A 14,751-nucleotide genomic window follows, 5' to 3' on the forward strand; every position below is an offset into this window, starting at 1 on the left:
GCGTGGTGCATGCTGGGATATATAAAACCTCACCCCAGCCTCTGCCGTAGCGCCTTATAATTTGGTGTGCCTTGTATATAAAACACTTTTAAATGTGTAATTCATTGAAGATGGACTTCATAATCCAGTGCGCCTTCTATATGGAAAAAGTTCGAAAATACACCATTCGTTGTGTGTGCGCCTTATCGTCCACTGCGCCTCATAATAAAATAAGGTACATCATGGTGACTGAACTCAACTGACTTATTAAACTCAGTGAATTACACACAAGAAACCCCCCCATATTCCACCAATTGACTGAATGGAAAATGGCATTACTTTGGTAGCGATAAGCATCAACAGTCATACTAAAATAATCCTTCAAGCAATAATATATATTTAATAAACAGTAGAGCAACATGTAAAAACATTTCTAGCACAATACAGGTTTAGATTCTGAGTGGTGATTCCTATGATTGCAAGGCTATTACGCTGCCCCCGGTGGCCACAGTGTCCACAGCAACAGGAGCAGCACAATGAATTGAAGCACTAAGTAATGACAAAAAATGTCAATATTTTTACATTGTTTTATGCTGTTTGACTTATAAAAATAAGCATTACCAAAGAGCTTTTTTTTGGGGGGGGGTGATTAATGATAGTTGCATTCATTTCATATCATTTAGCTACATTATTGTTGCAAAGTAAGATCATGTTCATAATGGTCATTCAACTTTAAGTGTTTTTATTGTATTTATTTTTTTTATCAAATCACAAGTTGTGTCATTAAGTTGGAGTCATGGTGAAATATGATTTCAACAAAAAGGAGACAAAAGTAAAGCGCATCTTCATGAATATCATCATCAGCTTGGGCTGTATCACTTTCCCCTCTTAAATGTGAATTCTTCAGCTTTAACAAGGCACAATCTGATGAGGCTTCGGAAGCGCTGATCTCACGCCGACTCCTCAAACGTTGGTCTCTTTGCGGAGCCGCTTCATTCTCTGCATGTTGTCCTCGATGGCCGTGGGGTTGGTGATCTCTGTGGCGCAGCTGGCGGGAAACCAACCTCTCTCGCCATCTCGCATCCGCTCCCCATAGCACCAGCCTGGCGTGAGTAGACAGTTTTTAGGACTGTTGATACCTCGCGGGGTCGCAACCTCACCCCTCCAACCCTCACCCCCCAAAAAAAAGAAAAATGGCACCTCACCCTCCTCCTGTCTCAGGACAATGACAAGCTCTGCCTGCTGCAGGCCCAGCTCGTCGGGCTCCTTGGGTATGTAGGCTTTCGTGGCCTCGTACTGGGGCAGACCTAAAACATTCCCAGCATGCACTGAGTTGTGTATCTATTCCAACTGATCTGGGGTGAAACGATTTAGTATAGCGAATCAGTGGGGTGTCGCCCTCTAGCGGCAAGTGTGAGAACGGTGTGTACGCTCAAATAATAATAATAATAATACATTTCATTTTAATCGCCTTTCAAAGCTCTCAAGGACACTACAGTCATGGACAACCATAGGTACTATAATAAATAAAATACAATCACAAATAAAACACAAGAAATAAAACACAATTATAAATAGAAACAAGAGAAAGAGCTACACAGAAAATGCCATTTTAAATAGGTGGGTTTTGAGATGGGATTTATTATTGTGGTGTGGAAATAAGTCCCCGTGAATTTTGTTCACGCTTACCTTCTTTGTGAGAGAAAAGCTCCGCGTGTTTGTGTTCGGTGAGCGCGACAATCCAACGGGCGCGGTCCACCCTTGGTCAAGATGCAGACAAAAATCGACAAATAAAAAAGAAGAAGAAAACACAGCTGGAAAATGAACAGTCTGTACCACTGAAGTGCAAACACACGTACACACAGTCTTTTTTGACTTGTGTTTAACAAGTAGAATGGACAGTATTATGAGCAAGAGACATCGTTGTCCACAGCAGGGGGAGCAAGACCCCAAAACTGTATTCGACCTTTGAATGAAACACTCAATGGGGCCACATGAATCACTAAGGGGGATTAATTTCATAATTAGGTGAGTTCACTCGGTTAACACTAGGCAGTTTCAACCATTAGCGATTAGCTTGATGCTGGATACACAACCACAATAAATACCAATGAATGGATAAAATCAATGGCAAATTTTGACAGCGTGATACAGTGAGACCTCAACTTACGAACTTAATTGGTTCCCAGACAGAGTGTGTAAGGCGAAAAGTGTGTATCTAAAAAAAAATCTCCCATAGGAAACCATTAAAATGGGAATAATCCGTTCCCGGGTTTCCATAAAATATACTTTTCAACTAAAAAAGCCTTAAAACTACACACAATATACCTTATTCTATGTATAATAAACGTGCTATTGTATTGCAATGAAAGAAATAGACTGCATTGTATCATAAAGTCACTTTATTTACATTTGTGATGGTCATTTATGGCTAGATGGAATGGCGTTGGAGGTCGAAGGTCAAAGGGAATCGCATGAAGACTGTAATTAAAGAAATAAACTGTGCTGTAAAATAAAGTTTTATTTATCTTTTTGATGGTCGTTGATGGCTTATGGAAGGAGAGTCACCTTCCATAAGGACTGTTGGTGCTGTTCGGTCGTGTGCTTCCGCCGAAGATCATTCCGCCAGCCGTGGTGAGTGTGTATTATGAAAATAGTGCTGATTATAGGGGTTAATTTTCATAAATTTGACATTTGTAAGACGAAAAGTTTGTAAGTTAAGGTGTTTGTAAATTGAGGTCTCACTGTAATTTAAATCCAGATATATATTAATCGAGTTCAATCAGTTGGCAAAAAATAAAATCCCGGAACTCCCAAATGTCGTTTTCTGACAAGAATGGAGGTGTGTACCTGGATTCTGCCACAAGGGTGGTACGTTCTGGGCGGCCTTCACTGTTCTTGCTCATGAGGAGCTTGAAGGACAGATATTGGCTGGAGCTGTTCTTGGCAGGCGGCGACGTCTGACCATCAAATTCCTCGCTGACCTCCACCTCCACGTGATCCAGGGTGGCGTAGTCCATCACCACAAAGCTCTCCTCGCTGCAGGAACAAGCACACGTTGCAAATCCAGTTCAACTGAGTTCTTAGTAGGCTTCGTTCAACATTACTTTGTTGTCTTCTCGTCGCATTCGCCACGCACAGCTTATCTTGGGCCACAACCATTTAGAGAAAAAAAAAAAAGAGTCTCTTGTGTCTGAGCAGACATTGTTTGTTTTCTCCCAAAGTCAAAACACAAAACTGACGTCTACCTCTCTCAGCCTGTCCGGCTAAATGCAAAGTTGAAGAATGTCAAGTATGTTCCTCAGTCTGTTCGGTCCCCTGACAGGCAACAGTCTCGCATTCTTCGGGAAATTACTGAAACTATCCAGAGTGTCCAGCGATGGTTATTCACTGTATGAACCTTTTTCTTTCCTTTCTCCATTTTACATGATACACACAAACCCCCTTATTAGTAATAAGAAGAATCAACATTCAGATCCCGTCAGCCACACGATAGCTAGCTAGCTAGATAGCCAGCCAGCTAGCCAGAGAGCTAGCTAACCAACCAACCAACTAGCCAGCTATAATAAATAATAATAATAATACATTTAATTTATAAGCGCCTTTCAAAACTGTCAAGGTCACTTTAGGCTAGATAGCTAACCATTGATAGCTAAATAGCTATCCAGCTAGATCCATAGCCAGCTAGATCCATAGCTAGCTAGCTAGATAGCGAGCCAGTTAGATATATAGACAGCTAAATAGATAGCAATGTAGCTAGTAGCTTGATAGTAACCTTGATGGATAGAATGGCGAGCTAGATAACTAGTTACATAGATAGCTAGATAGATAGCTAGCGATCTGGATATATAGCCAGCTAGATAGCTTACGCGATATATATAGCGAGATACATTAGCCAGCTCGATAGATAGCAAGATAGATAGCTAGCTAGATAGTGAGCCAGTTAGTAGATAGATAGCTGGCTACCCAGCTAAATAGCTAGCTAGATAGCAAGCAGAATGGATAGCCTCATAGCTAGCTTCATGGACAGATGGACGGATGGGCAGACCTACAGACAGACAGTGAGCTCGACCTCACAGGTTTGATTCCGGCTTTTTTTATGTTCTCCCTCCCTGCGTGGGTTTTCTCCGGGTACTCCGGTTTCCTCCCACATGGTTGGCAGGCTGATTGAACATTTTAAAGTGCGGATAGGTGTTTGTCTCTGTGATTGTCTGGAAACCGGTTCACGGTTTCCTCGGCGACTGTAGGGACAGGCTCCAACATCCACTGCGAGGACTTGTGAGGACAAAGCGGATCAGAAAATAGGATGAAGGATGGATGGATGCATGGATTGGTTACACAAGTCGGCCACCGGCGATGCGTACAAGTAACATTGTTTTTGCTAGTACCAGAGTTGCAACGGAGTTCAAAATAGTGACCGACTAACCTTTTCTTCTTGGTGACAATCAGGACATCATTGAAAAGAAACAGGTAGTTGCTCCTGTTGCTGAACGCTCTCCAGATGCTGAGCTCTTCAGCGCAGACGGCCAGCTCGCCACGTTTCTTCAGCCAGCGTGATGACGACACCAGGGGAAACGGCTGCGGCGACACAAAGGGACATTTCTGGCAAAGGTGTGCTCGCTTATCTTATGCTCATCCATGGCCGCAAATTAAAGGACAACCGACGTCACTTTTTTGTTTTTTCACTGAAAAACATTTGATAGCATCTAAAAACCCAAAACACGCAGTATGATATTTTTAGTCAAATGCAAAACACCAATAAAATGACTAAAGTGTCCAAAATCTGCAAAAAAATTGAGCTGCGAATTGGACATTTTCAGAAAGTGCCGCCCCCAGTTCGTGACGTCACGCCAAGATGTCTTGCATTGCTGCAGAATCAAAACAATGGCTTCAGATTCTGAGAATATGCTTTCTTGTTCCACATCCAGTTCTGAATATGATTCAAATAGTTCTGAAGAGGAAAGCATACATGTTTGCAATCGATTAAAGAATTATATGTGCCATTTTGAGGCAACATTGAGGGAAAATCTCTCACCCAAAAAAAAAGAGGCACAAAATGGCAACCTCCAGTGGCCACATCCGCTTCCACAGGCTGATAAATTCCTTATATGGAGCTTGGATGCCCTCTTTTGGCGGCCTTTGGGTGCAACACGGTTCTCAGACCAAACATGTACAGCAACATACATTGACGTGATGGAAGGACTGCTACAATGCGTCTTTTTTCGGTCAGGCGGCGGTCCTTTCGTGACGTCACGTACGGACTCGTCACCAACTCAAAAACAAGACTTCCTGAATATTCAGAGCGAGTCTTAAAACGTAAAATATGGCTATATGCGGCGGAATCTTATTATCCCTTGACAATGTCATGTCCATGTGATTGATTGGCTGCCTTTGGAGTACAGTAAATGAGTTGCCAGTTTGAAGTTAGCTGTCTCAAATAAACATTTTTTTAAAAATATTATACCCTGCCTTGTTTTGGCGTTTAATTTCAATACACCATTTTCACATTCACTGACATTTCATAAGAATAAGGACTGAATGAGTGACATATGTGACCTAGACAGAGAGTCAAAAAGAACCCAAAGTCCCAAAACAACCAGACAGACCTTGATTTTCCCAAACTCCATCTGTTTCTGAATGGTGTACATCTGTTCCGTCCTCTCCATCCGCCGCGCGCCGTCATTGCAGCTGCTGACCAGCTGTCGAATGGCACAACCGGTCAGCAAAACAAAATCAGGATGCCAGGCTGCAAAAATACCCATTCGGGGGGGGCATTGGGGACGTTTTTCTACCTTGCTGATGGCGTGCAGAGCCCAGACGGCCGCAAAGTACTCTGCGGTCTTGTCGGGGGTCTTCTGGCAGATCGTCTTTATGAGGGAATCCAACATAACCACACACAAAAATAAGATTTCATATTTAAAGGCCGTTTGTGGTCCAAAATGACTTGATTGAAAAAGATTATGATGTTCATATTTTGTCAATGTTTGTTTTTCAATGTAAAGGTCAAACTAACATCCAGTAGCAGTGGCAGCCTGGTCACCCGTTGCATAGGAAGGATGAGGAAGGAGATCATCGGGAGGCCTCCGCAATCGCCGCTTCCTTCAATTAGTTTCAGGGTGTCCTTGAACGCAGCATTCGTGCTTCTAAAACGATCGTTGAGAAAGACAATTTCCGGTCGATATTTATTCAAGGCTTGAAGAAAGAAAGATGTCGGTGGCCTACTCACAGGAGCTTCTGTAGGGTCCTCTGCTGGAAAGTTTCATTGGAGCAGTAGACGATGTACGGCTCAAAGTGGTGGGCGGCGTGGTTCTGGACAATATCGCTAATGTCGCGGATCACTGGGTTGTCATTGTGACGACGCTCGAGATCTTCAAAAAAGCTGGGAATAAACAAGGAAACAGAATGATTGTTATGGATCTGTCAATACAAATAGTCACAGTCATATCGTCGGTCGACATGTGTTGCCGCACCATCTGTACATTCTCAAATGAGGATCGCCGGTGTGGATTTCTTTGGTGTCATTCGGGGAGCACATCCTGAAGTGCTCGCTAGTCAGAGGTTGCCAGTCATCGTTTGTTTTCAGATATACATTTTTGGAAAAATAATAATGCTGCTACATCATTATCCGTAGCGAGGCGGGGGACACCCTGAATTGGTTGACAGCCAATCGCACAAAGACAAACAACCAATCACACTCACACTCAAATCAGCCTGCTATGCATGATTTTGGAATGTGGGAGAAAACCTATGCGGCCCCGGGGGAATATTCCTATTCTTTTAAACATTACAGCACCCTCAAAAACTATTTTTCCCATTACAGTGAGACCTCAACTTACAAACTCCTTAACTTACAAACTTTTTGTCTTACAAATGTCAAATTTATGAAAATTAAACCTTATAATAAGCACTATTTTCATAATACACACCCACCATGGCTGGCAGAGTGATCTTCGGCGGAAGCACTCGACCGAACAGCACCAGAGGTTAAGTTACCAACAGTCCTTATGGAATCAGAATCAGAATCATCTTTATTGCCAAGTATGTAGGACACACAAGGAATTTGTTTCCGGTAGAACACGCTGCACTAGTATCGTTGTCAAAAAAACTGCTAAGTGGCACGATACAGTTCCATTTTGGCTACTGTTGAAGGTGACTCTCCTTCCATAAGCCATCAACGACCATCAAAAAGGTAAATAAAACTTTATTTTACAGCACAGTTTATTTCTTTAATTACAGTCCTCATGTAATGCGCCTCTCTTTCCAAACAGCAATTCCCTTTGACCTTTGACCTCCAACGCCATTCCATCAAGCCATAAATGACCATCACAAATGTAAATAAAGTGACTTTATGATACAATGCAGTGTATTTCTTTCATTACAATATAATAGCACCTTTATTATACATAGAATAAGGTACGTTGTGTGTAGTTTTAAGGCTTATTTAGTTGAAAAGTATATTTTATGGAAACCCGGGAACGGATTATTCCCATTTTAATGGCTTCCTATGGGAATTTTTTTTGAGATACACACTTTTCACCTTATACACTCTGTCTGGGAACCAATTAAGTTCGTAAGTTGAGGTCTCACTGTATATATATTGTTTTCTTTGAAAAAATATACACCCCATTCCCCCTATAACCCCCTTCCTAATCATCATCAACATCTAGTTTGTTATAATAGGAAATATAATCAGAATTAGAAAACCTTTATTCGTCCCACAATGGGGAAATTTGCAGTCCACTGCAGCGATTGAAAGGGGATGGGGGTGAAAGGATAGAAAACAAGATATTGTAAGCATAACAAAATCAAATAAATAATAATCCATCTCCAAGTGGATTATTCCTTATGAACACAAAAAAAGAGTTCACACACAACTTTGGACCACACCCTTGCTGAGAGCATTAAAAAAGGTCAAATGACACCACGCAACCCGGGCAGAAGGGACACAAAGCATCTTGATACAAACGTGAATCATTATTTACTCTTGCGTGACACTTCCTGTCCTATTGGCTCCAAAGATTCAAAGTCCACGCGGCCCTTTGCATTGAAGCGTTCTTGAACGCGCCACATTATCATCTTAAAGCTCCGAAAATACCGCGCAAGGCGTTGAGGCTGCGAAACCTGTTTGCCAAGCGTGTTTTAACACGTTGATGGGGCCGACAAGAAACTTAAGCCGTGATTCTAGGGGGATGGGGGGCCATTTTGAATCATTTAGAAAACTACAACTGCTTATTGCAGTCAACACATTGGGGAAAAAAAACCAAAGCACAGAAAAGAGGATATCGTGCCCACCGTTTGCTGACTTGATGGATAACCGAAATGTTAGAGAAGAGGTGATGGTGCTCTGTGGCCGTCAAGGTGCTCCTCAGAGCTTCGTTCTCCTTAAAATGTCGCACTAGGATGCCCAGGCTGTGTAAGTAGGAGTGTTCCGATGTGATTATTTCAAAGATTGCCTGTCAAAACGACAACAACAGGGGTTTCAACAAAGTCACATCTGGGTGAGATGGTAAAGCTGGTTTTCTTTGTGCTGCTGAACACGAGCCCAAAAGCAAATACAGTATGGCAGAAGAAAAGGGCAGTGCAGTGGAAACGGAGACCAATTTGAAGCCATACAATGAAGACCCACAAGGGAACTTTACCCATAAAAGTGGGACACAAAAAAAAACAAAAAAGGGGACAATGAACCAGCTAGCGAACCAGTTAGTGCTCTCTCACTGTCTTTCGCTGTCTGTCTCTTTCTTTCTCACTCTCTTACGTTATCTCTCTCTCGGTGTCACTGTAATTTTCTCTGCATCTCTCTCTCTCTCTCTCTCTCTCTCTCTCTCTCTCTCTCTCTCTCTCTCTCTCTCTCTCTCTCTCTCTCTCTCTCTCTCTCTCTCTCTCTCTCTCTCTCTCTCTCTCTCTCTCTCTCTCTCTCTCTCTCTCTCTCTCTCTCTCTCTCTCTCTCTCGTTGGGGGAGACATGCCCTAAGTGGCTGCCAGCTAATCACAGTGCTCGTAGAGACAAAGAACCATCCAGGTTCACATCCACTCCTCGGGACAATTTAAAGCGTTCCAGTAACCTGCAGGGAGGAAAGCGAAGTACGTACCCGGAGAAAACCCACAGCGACACGGGGTGAGTGAATGCTTACCTCTTGTCTTTTTCTTTCTTGAGGTGAGATCATGCTCAGTATGCCTGTTTCCTTGACCTTCATGAAGCAAGAATTACAATTTGAATTCAAGGCCATTGTCAGGTATGCAAAACCTGTCCCTGACCCCCTTTTCAATCACCACCACCATCATTATCATCATCATCAGTTCTGCGCACTGGTTGTGCTTACCTGTGGCAACTGGCTCCAGGTGAGCTGCGCCGGCCTGTAGCTCTTGACCACGATGCTTTGATCCTCCACCGGAGCTTCTACCACCACAAAGTCGTCCAGCAGCTCATCCTGATTGGTGGAGTGCAAACCCCGCTCTCGAATCTCCTGGTAGAGTCGCGGCGTCGCTGGGGGGCAAACCCACAAATTAATCATTTCGGGGTTCTTCGGTTTGGCAAAGTTTGCGCCGTATTATTTAGTGGCTAAATATGGAGCGAAGATGAATGAACGCAGATCACCTCTGCGTGTAAAAACCCGGTGTTTGTGACTTTAGAATCGTGGATAAATGATTGAGAGGGTCTTTTCTTCTCATGGACACACGGTGACGAGCGGCTGAATGGCTGAGGCTGCAGGATTTGACAATTTAATCATCAGGCCCCAACAATGTCACATTCATTGTGCCGAGAGAGTTCAAGTCATTCCTTTTCGGAAGCCAGATGAGACTTTTGCGTCCGTAATCTCAACCCTCGGCGAATTTTAATGTAGCACGGTTTCCATTTTGACCAAAAAATCTGATCGTTTGTAGCGTTTTGGCCGTTCTTTTGGCACGTGGAGAGTGACTCGTTCATACCATCTTTGAATGATCCGCGCTGGTTCCGTTTTCTTCCCAGAGTTCGCTGCAAGGACAACAACAGAAGAGTTTGTCACTGAGGAACGTCAATATACACTCCCCCCCCCCCAGCTCCTCACTCCATTCTCCTCGTCATATCTTGTTCTATTATTTAGACTCCCGATTAGATTCTGCTAAGAGCATGAATTAACTAACTATGGTCTGTGTTTCACAATGACCGTTTTTGTAGTTCTTGGGGGGGATCTTCGGGTGTTTTGTTGGTTGGTTGTTTTGGGTGACGTGACCCTATAAAAAAATAATTTTCAAACTTTTTGTAATTACAGTAAAGTCTCGTTATATCGATATTCTCGGGAGTCCGAAAAAATATCGATATAACCGGACTATCGATATCCGACCCTGCGCGCATGTAATTTTCTCCTTGCGTTCATAGAAATAGTATCGTAATAAGCAGTACTATCGATATAACAGATATCGATATAACGAGACTTTACTGTATTATTTTTGCCAAATATGGAAGTAAATGGCTAATTTTGCACATTAACTTCACCCTCTGGCATTTTCTTTATTTGTCCAGATACCAAAGAAGCATTTTCTTTCTTTTTTTAATCCAAGATTCAGTTGCATCATCATATAACACAGACAAAATAAAAATCATGAGAAATGTAGTTTTTCTTATGTAATTGGATACAACGTGAAAGGACTTTGAAGATGCTCATTTCAAGGTAAGATCAGAGCATTGTCAACAAATGGCGAGTATTTTTACTTTATTTGAATGTTATTGTGCCGATGACCATTTCAGATTTGAGTTACAGTGAGACCTCAATTTACGAACTTAATTGGTTCCCAGACAGAGTGTGTAAGGCGAAAAGTGTGTATCTCAAAAAATAATTCCCATGGGAAACCATGAAAATGGGAATAATCCGTTCCCTGGTTTCCATAAAATATACTTTTCAACTAAATAAGCCTTAAAACTACACACAACATACCTTATTCTATGTATAATAAATGTGCTATTGCATTGTAATGAAAGAAATACGCTGAATTGTATCATAAAGTCACTTTATTTACATTTGTGATGGTCATTTATGGCTTGATGGAATGGCGTTGGAGGTCGAAGGTCAAAGGGAATTGCATGAGGACTGTAATTAAAGAAATAAACTGTGCTGTAAAATAAAGTTTTATTTACCTTTTTGATGGTCGTTGATGGCTTATGGAAGGAGAGTCACCTTCCATAAGGACTGTTGGTGCTGTCCGGTCGTGTGCTTCCGCCGAAGATCACTCCGCCAGCCGTGTTGGGTGTGTATTATGAAAATAGTGCTTATTATAAGGTTTAATTTTCATACATTTGACGTTTGTAAGACGAAAAGTTTGTAAGTTAAGGTGTTTGTAAGTTGAGGTCTCACTGTACTTCCGGGTTGAGCAGAAAAACCTATCCTGTGACTGTAAAGTGTCCTTGAGACTTCTGACAGGGGCTTACAGATGTAATGTGTTGTTATTATTATTATAATTTCAGTCCAACCTCTGAAGATGGAGGACACTGATTCGCTATGGGGACCCCTTGTAGGGAAAAGCCGAAAGGAAAAGAAGAAAGAAGACTTCATTTCAGTCCAGTCCACTAGCAGCTAAATGAGAACTTCCTCAAATGAGGCCCTGTGAATGTGAAACATTGCGCATCATCTCCATGACTAACAGGCTAAATCCCAGTTTCCACCAAATAGTCGCATCAAAGTTCAAACATTTCCATTTGGGTACCAGAATAACGGATTGCGAGTATCATAAACACTTGTTGGTTCCCTATTGTTGCAGCCCCCGGTCACCGCTATGCAAAAACCGTTGTCGCAGTTTGTGAAATGGAATGTTGACCGATCAAAACATTTACAGTGCAACCTCAGTTTTTCAACGTCTTCGTTCTCGACCGATTCGGTTTGCACAGCTGCTCCCATTTCAAGCTCAGATAACTCCAGGCCCATATAATTTAGGAATTAACTCTTTTTTTTCCTGATGAAAGAAAAGAGTCTAAGGTTTGTTACGCTGCATTGAATGTTTCTGTAGTCCTAAAACTCAATATTATGCGGGTCCTGCAATTTGAGTGAAAATGACAAAAACTGGCACTGGAGTGGACATATTTTTGCACATCGTTTGGCGGTGAATGAGTTAATTTGTTGTGCGCGCTTGATGCAATATGTGTAGGGGATGCAACATTCCAATGGCTTCCCTAAATTCATAACGACCCTTGAGAGGAAACCGTATCTACAATAAAAAAAAATAGTTTGACACCCTTGGGCTACAGCACAGGTGTCAAAGTCAAGGCCCGCGGGCCAAATCCGGCCCGCCACATCATTTTTTTCGGCCCGCGAAAGCAAATCAAACTTGTTAAATTCCATGATGATTGCTAAAACCTGAGCCAAAATTTCATATTTTTGGATGTCAACCACAATAAAAGTCATTATTCTTGACTTCAGTTTTGAAAACGAGTTATTCATTAATTTGCTGTGTGCTCTATATGTAATATTTGAAGGGATTTAAACATTATAATGGGTTCCCCAAATTCATAACGGCCCTCGAGAGGAAACCATAACTACAATGTGGCCCGCGGCAAAAAATGACTTTGACACCCTTGGGCTACAGGAACTTTTACCTTCCTCCGTGGACTGGATCCTCTGCCTTCTTTCACAGGTTTTAGTGTACTGACAGCCACTTTTCCTCTCACCATGGCCTCAATGTCCAAACTGGTCACCGCTGCTCTATAGGACTTGTTCCGGCGGTTTCTCCGCAGCGCGAAACCGTCTCCGTCGCTGTCATAGTCCTCCCAGCTCACATCAGGCCCCTGAGCCGAGTGTCGGATGCGAGATCCATGACCGGAATTCTCCAGTCCCACGGGAAAGGTCACCACGGTTGTGTGGTGGCGGTTTTTGGGCCGGCTGGCCACGGCAAGATTCTTGGGGATGATCTGATGGGTGCCCAGCTTCAGCGCCGCTGCACTTTGAGTGCTCAAAATCAATTGCTGGGGCACCACCAGCCTGTCCGCCTCATCATCTTGGACCGCGAGTGCCTCCGCCTGGACGGTTGTGGAGCTGTGTGATTGGTCGCTTTCGTCGCCAGGTTCGGATATATGCAGCTCTGTTGAAAAGAGGCTATCCAGAATCAGAGGTGACCGATCGCCCGCACGGCCCTCTGACTGGGCGCGAGACATGGTTGTCCGTCCCGCTTCAGTCACCTTGGCCCGGTCCGCTGACCCACTCGGCGGCTACAACATTGAAGGGCCCTGCGGAAGTCGGAAAAATTAGAGCATGTTTAGGGAATCCCGCAAGCAGTCATTAGCATAACCAGCTTCATCGGAAACGATCCAAATCCTAAGAGAGCAAGACCCTCAAACAGCCACGAGTGACCCATAGTCATTCCAAAATCATGCATGGCAGGATAAAAAAAACCACTCCCAATTCTAATGTTGTGAAGTGTAGGCGCGAGTGGGTTCACATTTGTCTGCATGTGTGTAAACCTCCTTCCACTGCCCAAAGACAGCTCGGATGGGCTCCAACATGCCCACCACCCTCAGGATAAACGAGTTGTAAATGGAAAATTACAGTCACAAAGATTGTCTCACCTACCATAAATTGACCATTCTTCATCTCTTTCGTTTTAAATAAGGTGCTTATTGACAAGTATAATCAATTGAATTCCGGAGAGTAATGCTGTATTAAACATATTTTCATGAAATTTGAAAAGACAATTGAAAAAAAGGACTACAATGCCCATCAAAGAGTTTTAGCCGTCCTGTCCATAAAATATTTTTTTTCATCTCACATTAACTGTCGTTATTCTTTGCAATGCAAGAACTTCACGCTGGTTTAGTCAATACCGACGCAAAACTATTGATTATTTTTGCGTAGGTATGATTTTTGTAGCACGCCGTACAATGTACACACACGTACATGATTTGAAATGATTTAAAAAACGTAGAAAGTAGGGGGACAACGTAAAACTTGACAGCAAGCATTTGAACCCGTTCGTACCATAACCATAAAGCGCACGGGTTTACTACGCTAATTCCTCGACACGATTTGTACGACCAATTTTCCACCATCTGCACACAGTTGCAGTCTCAATCTTGAAGAGACGCTTCGGGGTGGGAGAAAAAATGTCGGTCTCACATTCCAATGGTTGCTTATGGCAAAGGTGACCCGCAACACAGCAAGCAATCGAAGGTGCAACACGTCAAGCTGGCTTACCTGCGCGAGGTGAACTTTGAAAATTCCCAAAATATCGCCAAAAAGAGAGAGAGAGAGAGACAGGGAAAGCCAAAGACTTCAATTGCGTCTGTTGCTAAGTCGGAGCAATTTGTGCTCAAACGGCCACTTCCTGCTTTGGTGTCTCCGTGGTGACGTCACAGGCACAGGTGAGCACCAGCTCGTCACAGAAAATACCGACAGACTGACTTTCTTGAAACAATTTTCACTTTTTTTTAAGAAACGTCACACTTTAAAATGAAGTGTGACTTATTTGAAATAATAATAATAATAATAATAATAATAATAATAATAATAATAATCATCATCATCATCATCATCATCTTCTTTTCCTTTCGGCTTTTCCCTTCAAGGGGTCGCCACAGCAAATCAGTGTCCTCCATCTTTAGAGGTTTGATCACAGGTATGTTTTGGCCAAGCTTTTACGTCGGATGCCTTTCCTGACCCAACCCTCCGGGTTTAGGACCGGCTCAAGGAGATAATAATAATAATAATAATAATAATAATAATAATAATACATTTAATTTTTAAGCTCATTTCAAAACTCTCAAGGACAATTTACATGTACACATCGCAATGATTTAATTGTTTTTCAAGTA

General features: G+C 42.6%; 1 protein-coding gene across 1 annotated transcript; it reads right to left on the bottom strand.

The window, feature by feature from the left end:
- Nucleotides 1–355: 355 nt before the first annotated feature.
- arhgef16 (Rho guanine nucleotide exchange factor 16) lies at nt 356–14,286 on the bottom strand. Its single transcript, XM_089009468.1, has 15 exons — nt 14,135–14,286; nt 12,544–13,170; nt 9,906–9,951; nt 9,299–9,462; nt 9,110–9,166; nt 8,272–8,432; nt 6,206–6,358; nt 5,993–6,122; nt 5,772–5,846; nt 5,586–5,678; nt 4,406–4,557; nt 2,830–3,018; nt 1,669–1,739; nt 1,185–1,286; nt 356–1,082 (listed from the first exon to the last, which is right to left on the bottom strand). Exons 2-15 carry the CDS (start codon nt 13,096–13,098, stop codon nt 943–945), a joined length of 2,088 nt encoding a protein of 695 aa, XP_088865594.1. The 5' UTR covers nt 13,099–13,170; nt 14,135–14,286; the 3' UTR covers nt 356–942.
- Nucleotides 14,287–14,751: the final 465 nt, after the last annotated feature.

Source organism: Hippocampus bargibanti, linkage group LG01 (assembly GCF_051943395.1).
Source record: "Hippocampus bargibanti isolate YZ-2025 linkage group LG01, ASM5194339v1, whole genome shotgun sequence".
Classification (NCBI taxonomy): Eukaryota; Metazoa; Chordata; class Actinopteri; order Syngnathiformes; family Syngnathidae; genus Hippocampus; species Hippocampus bargibanti.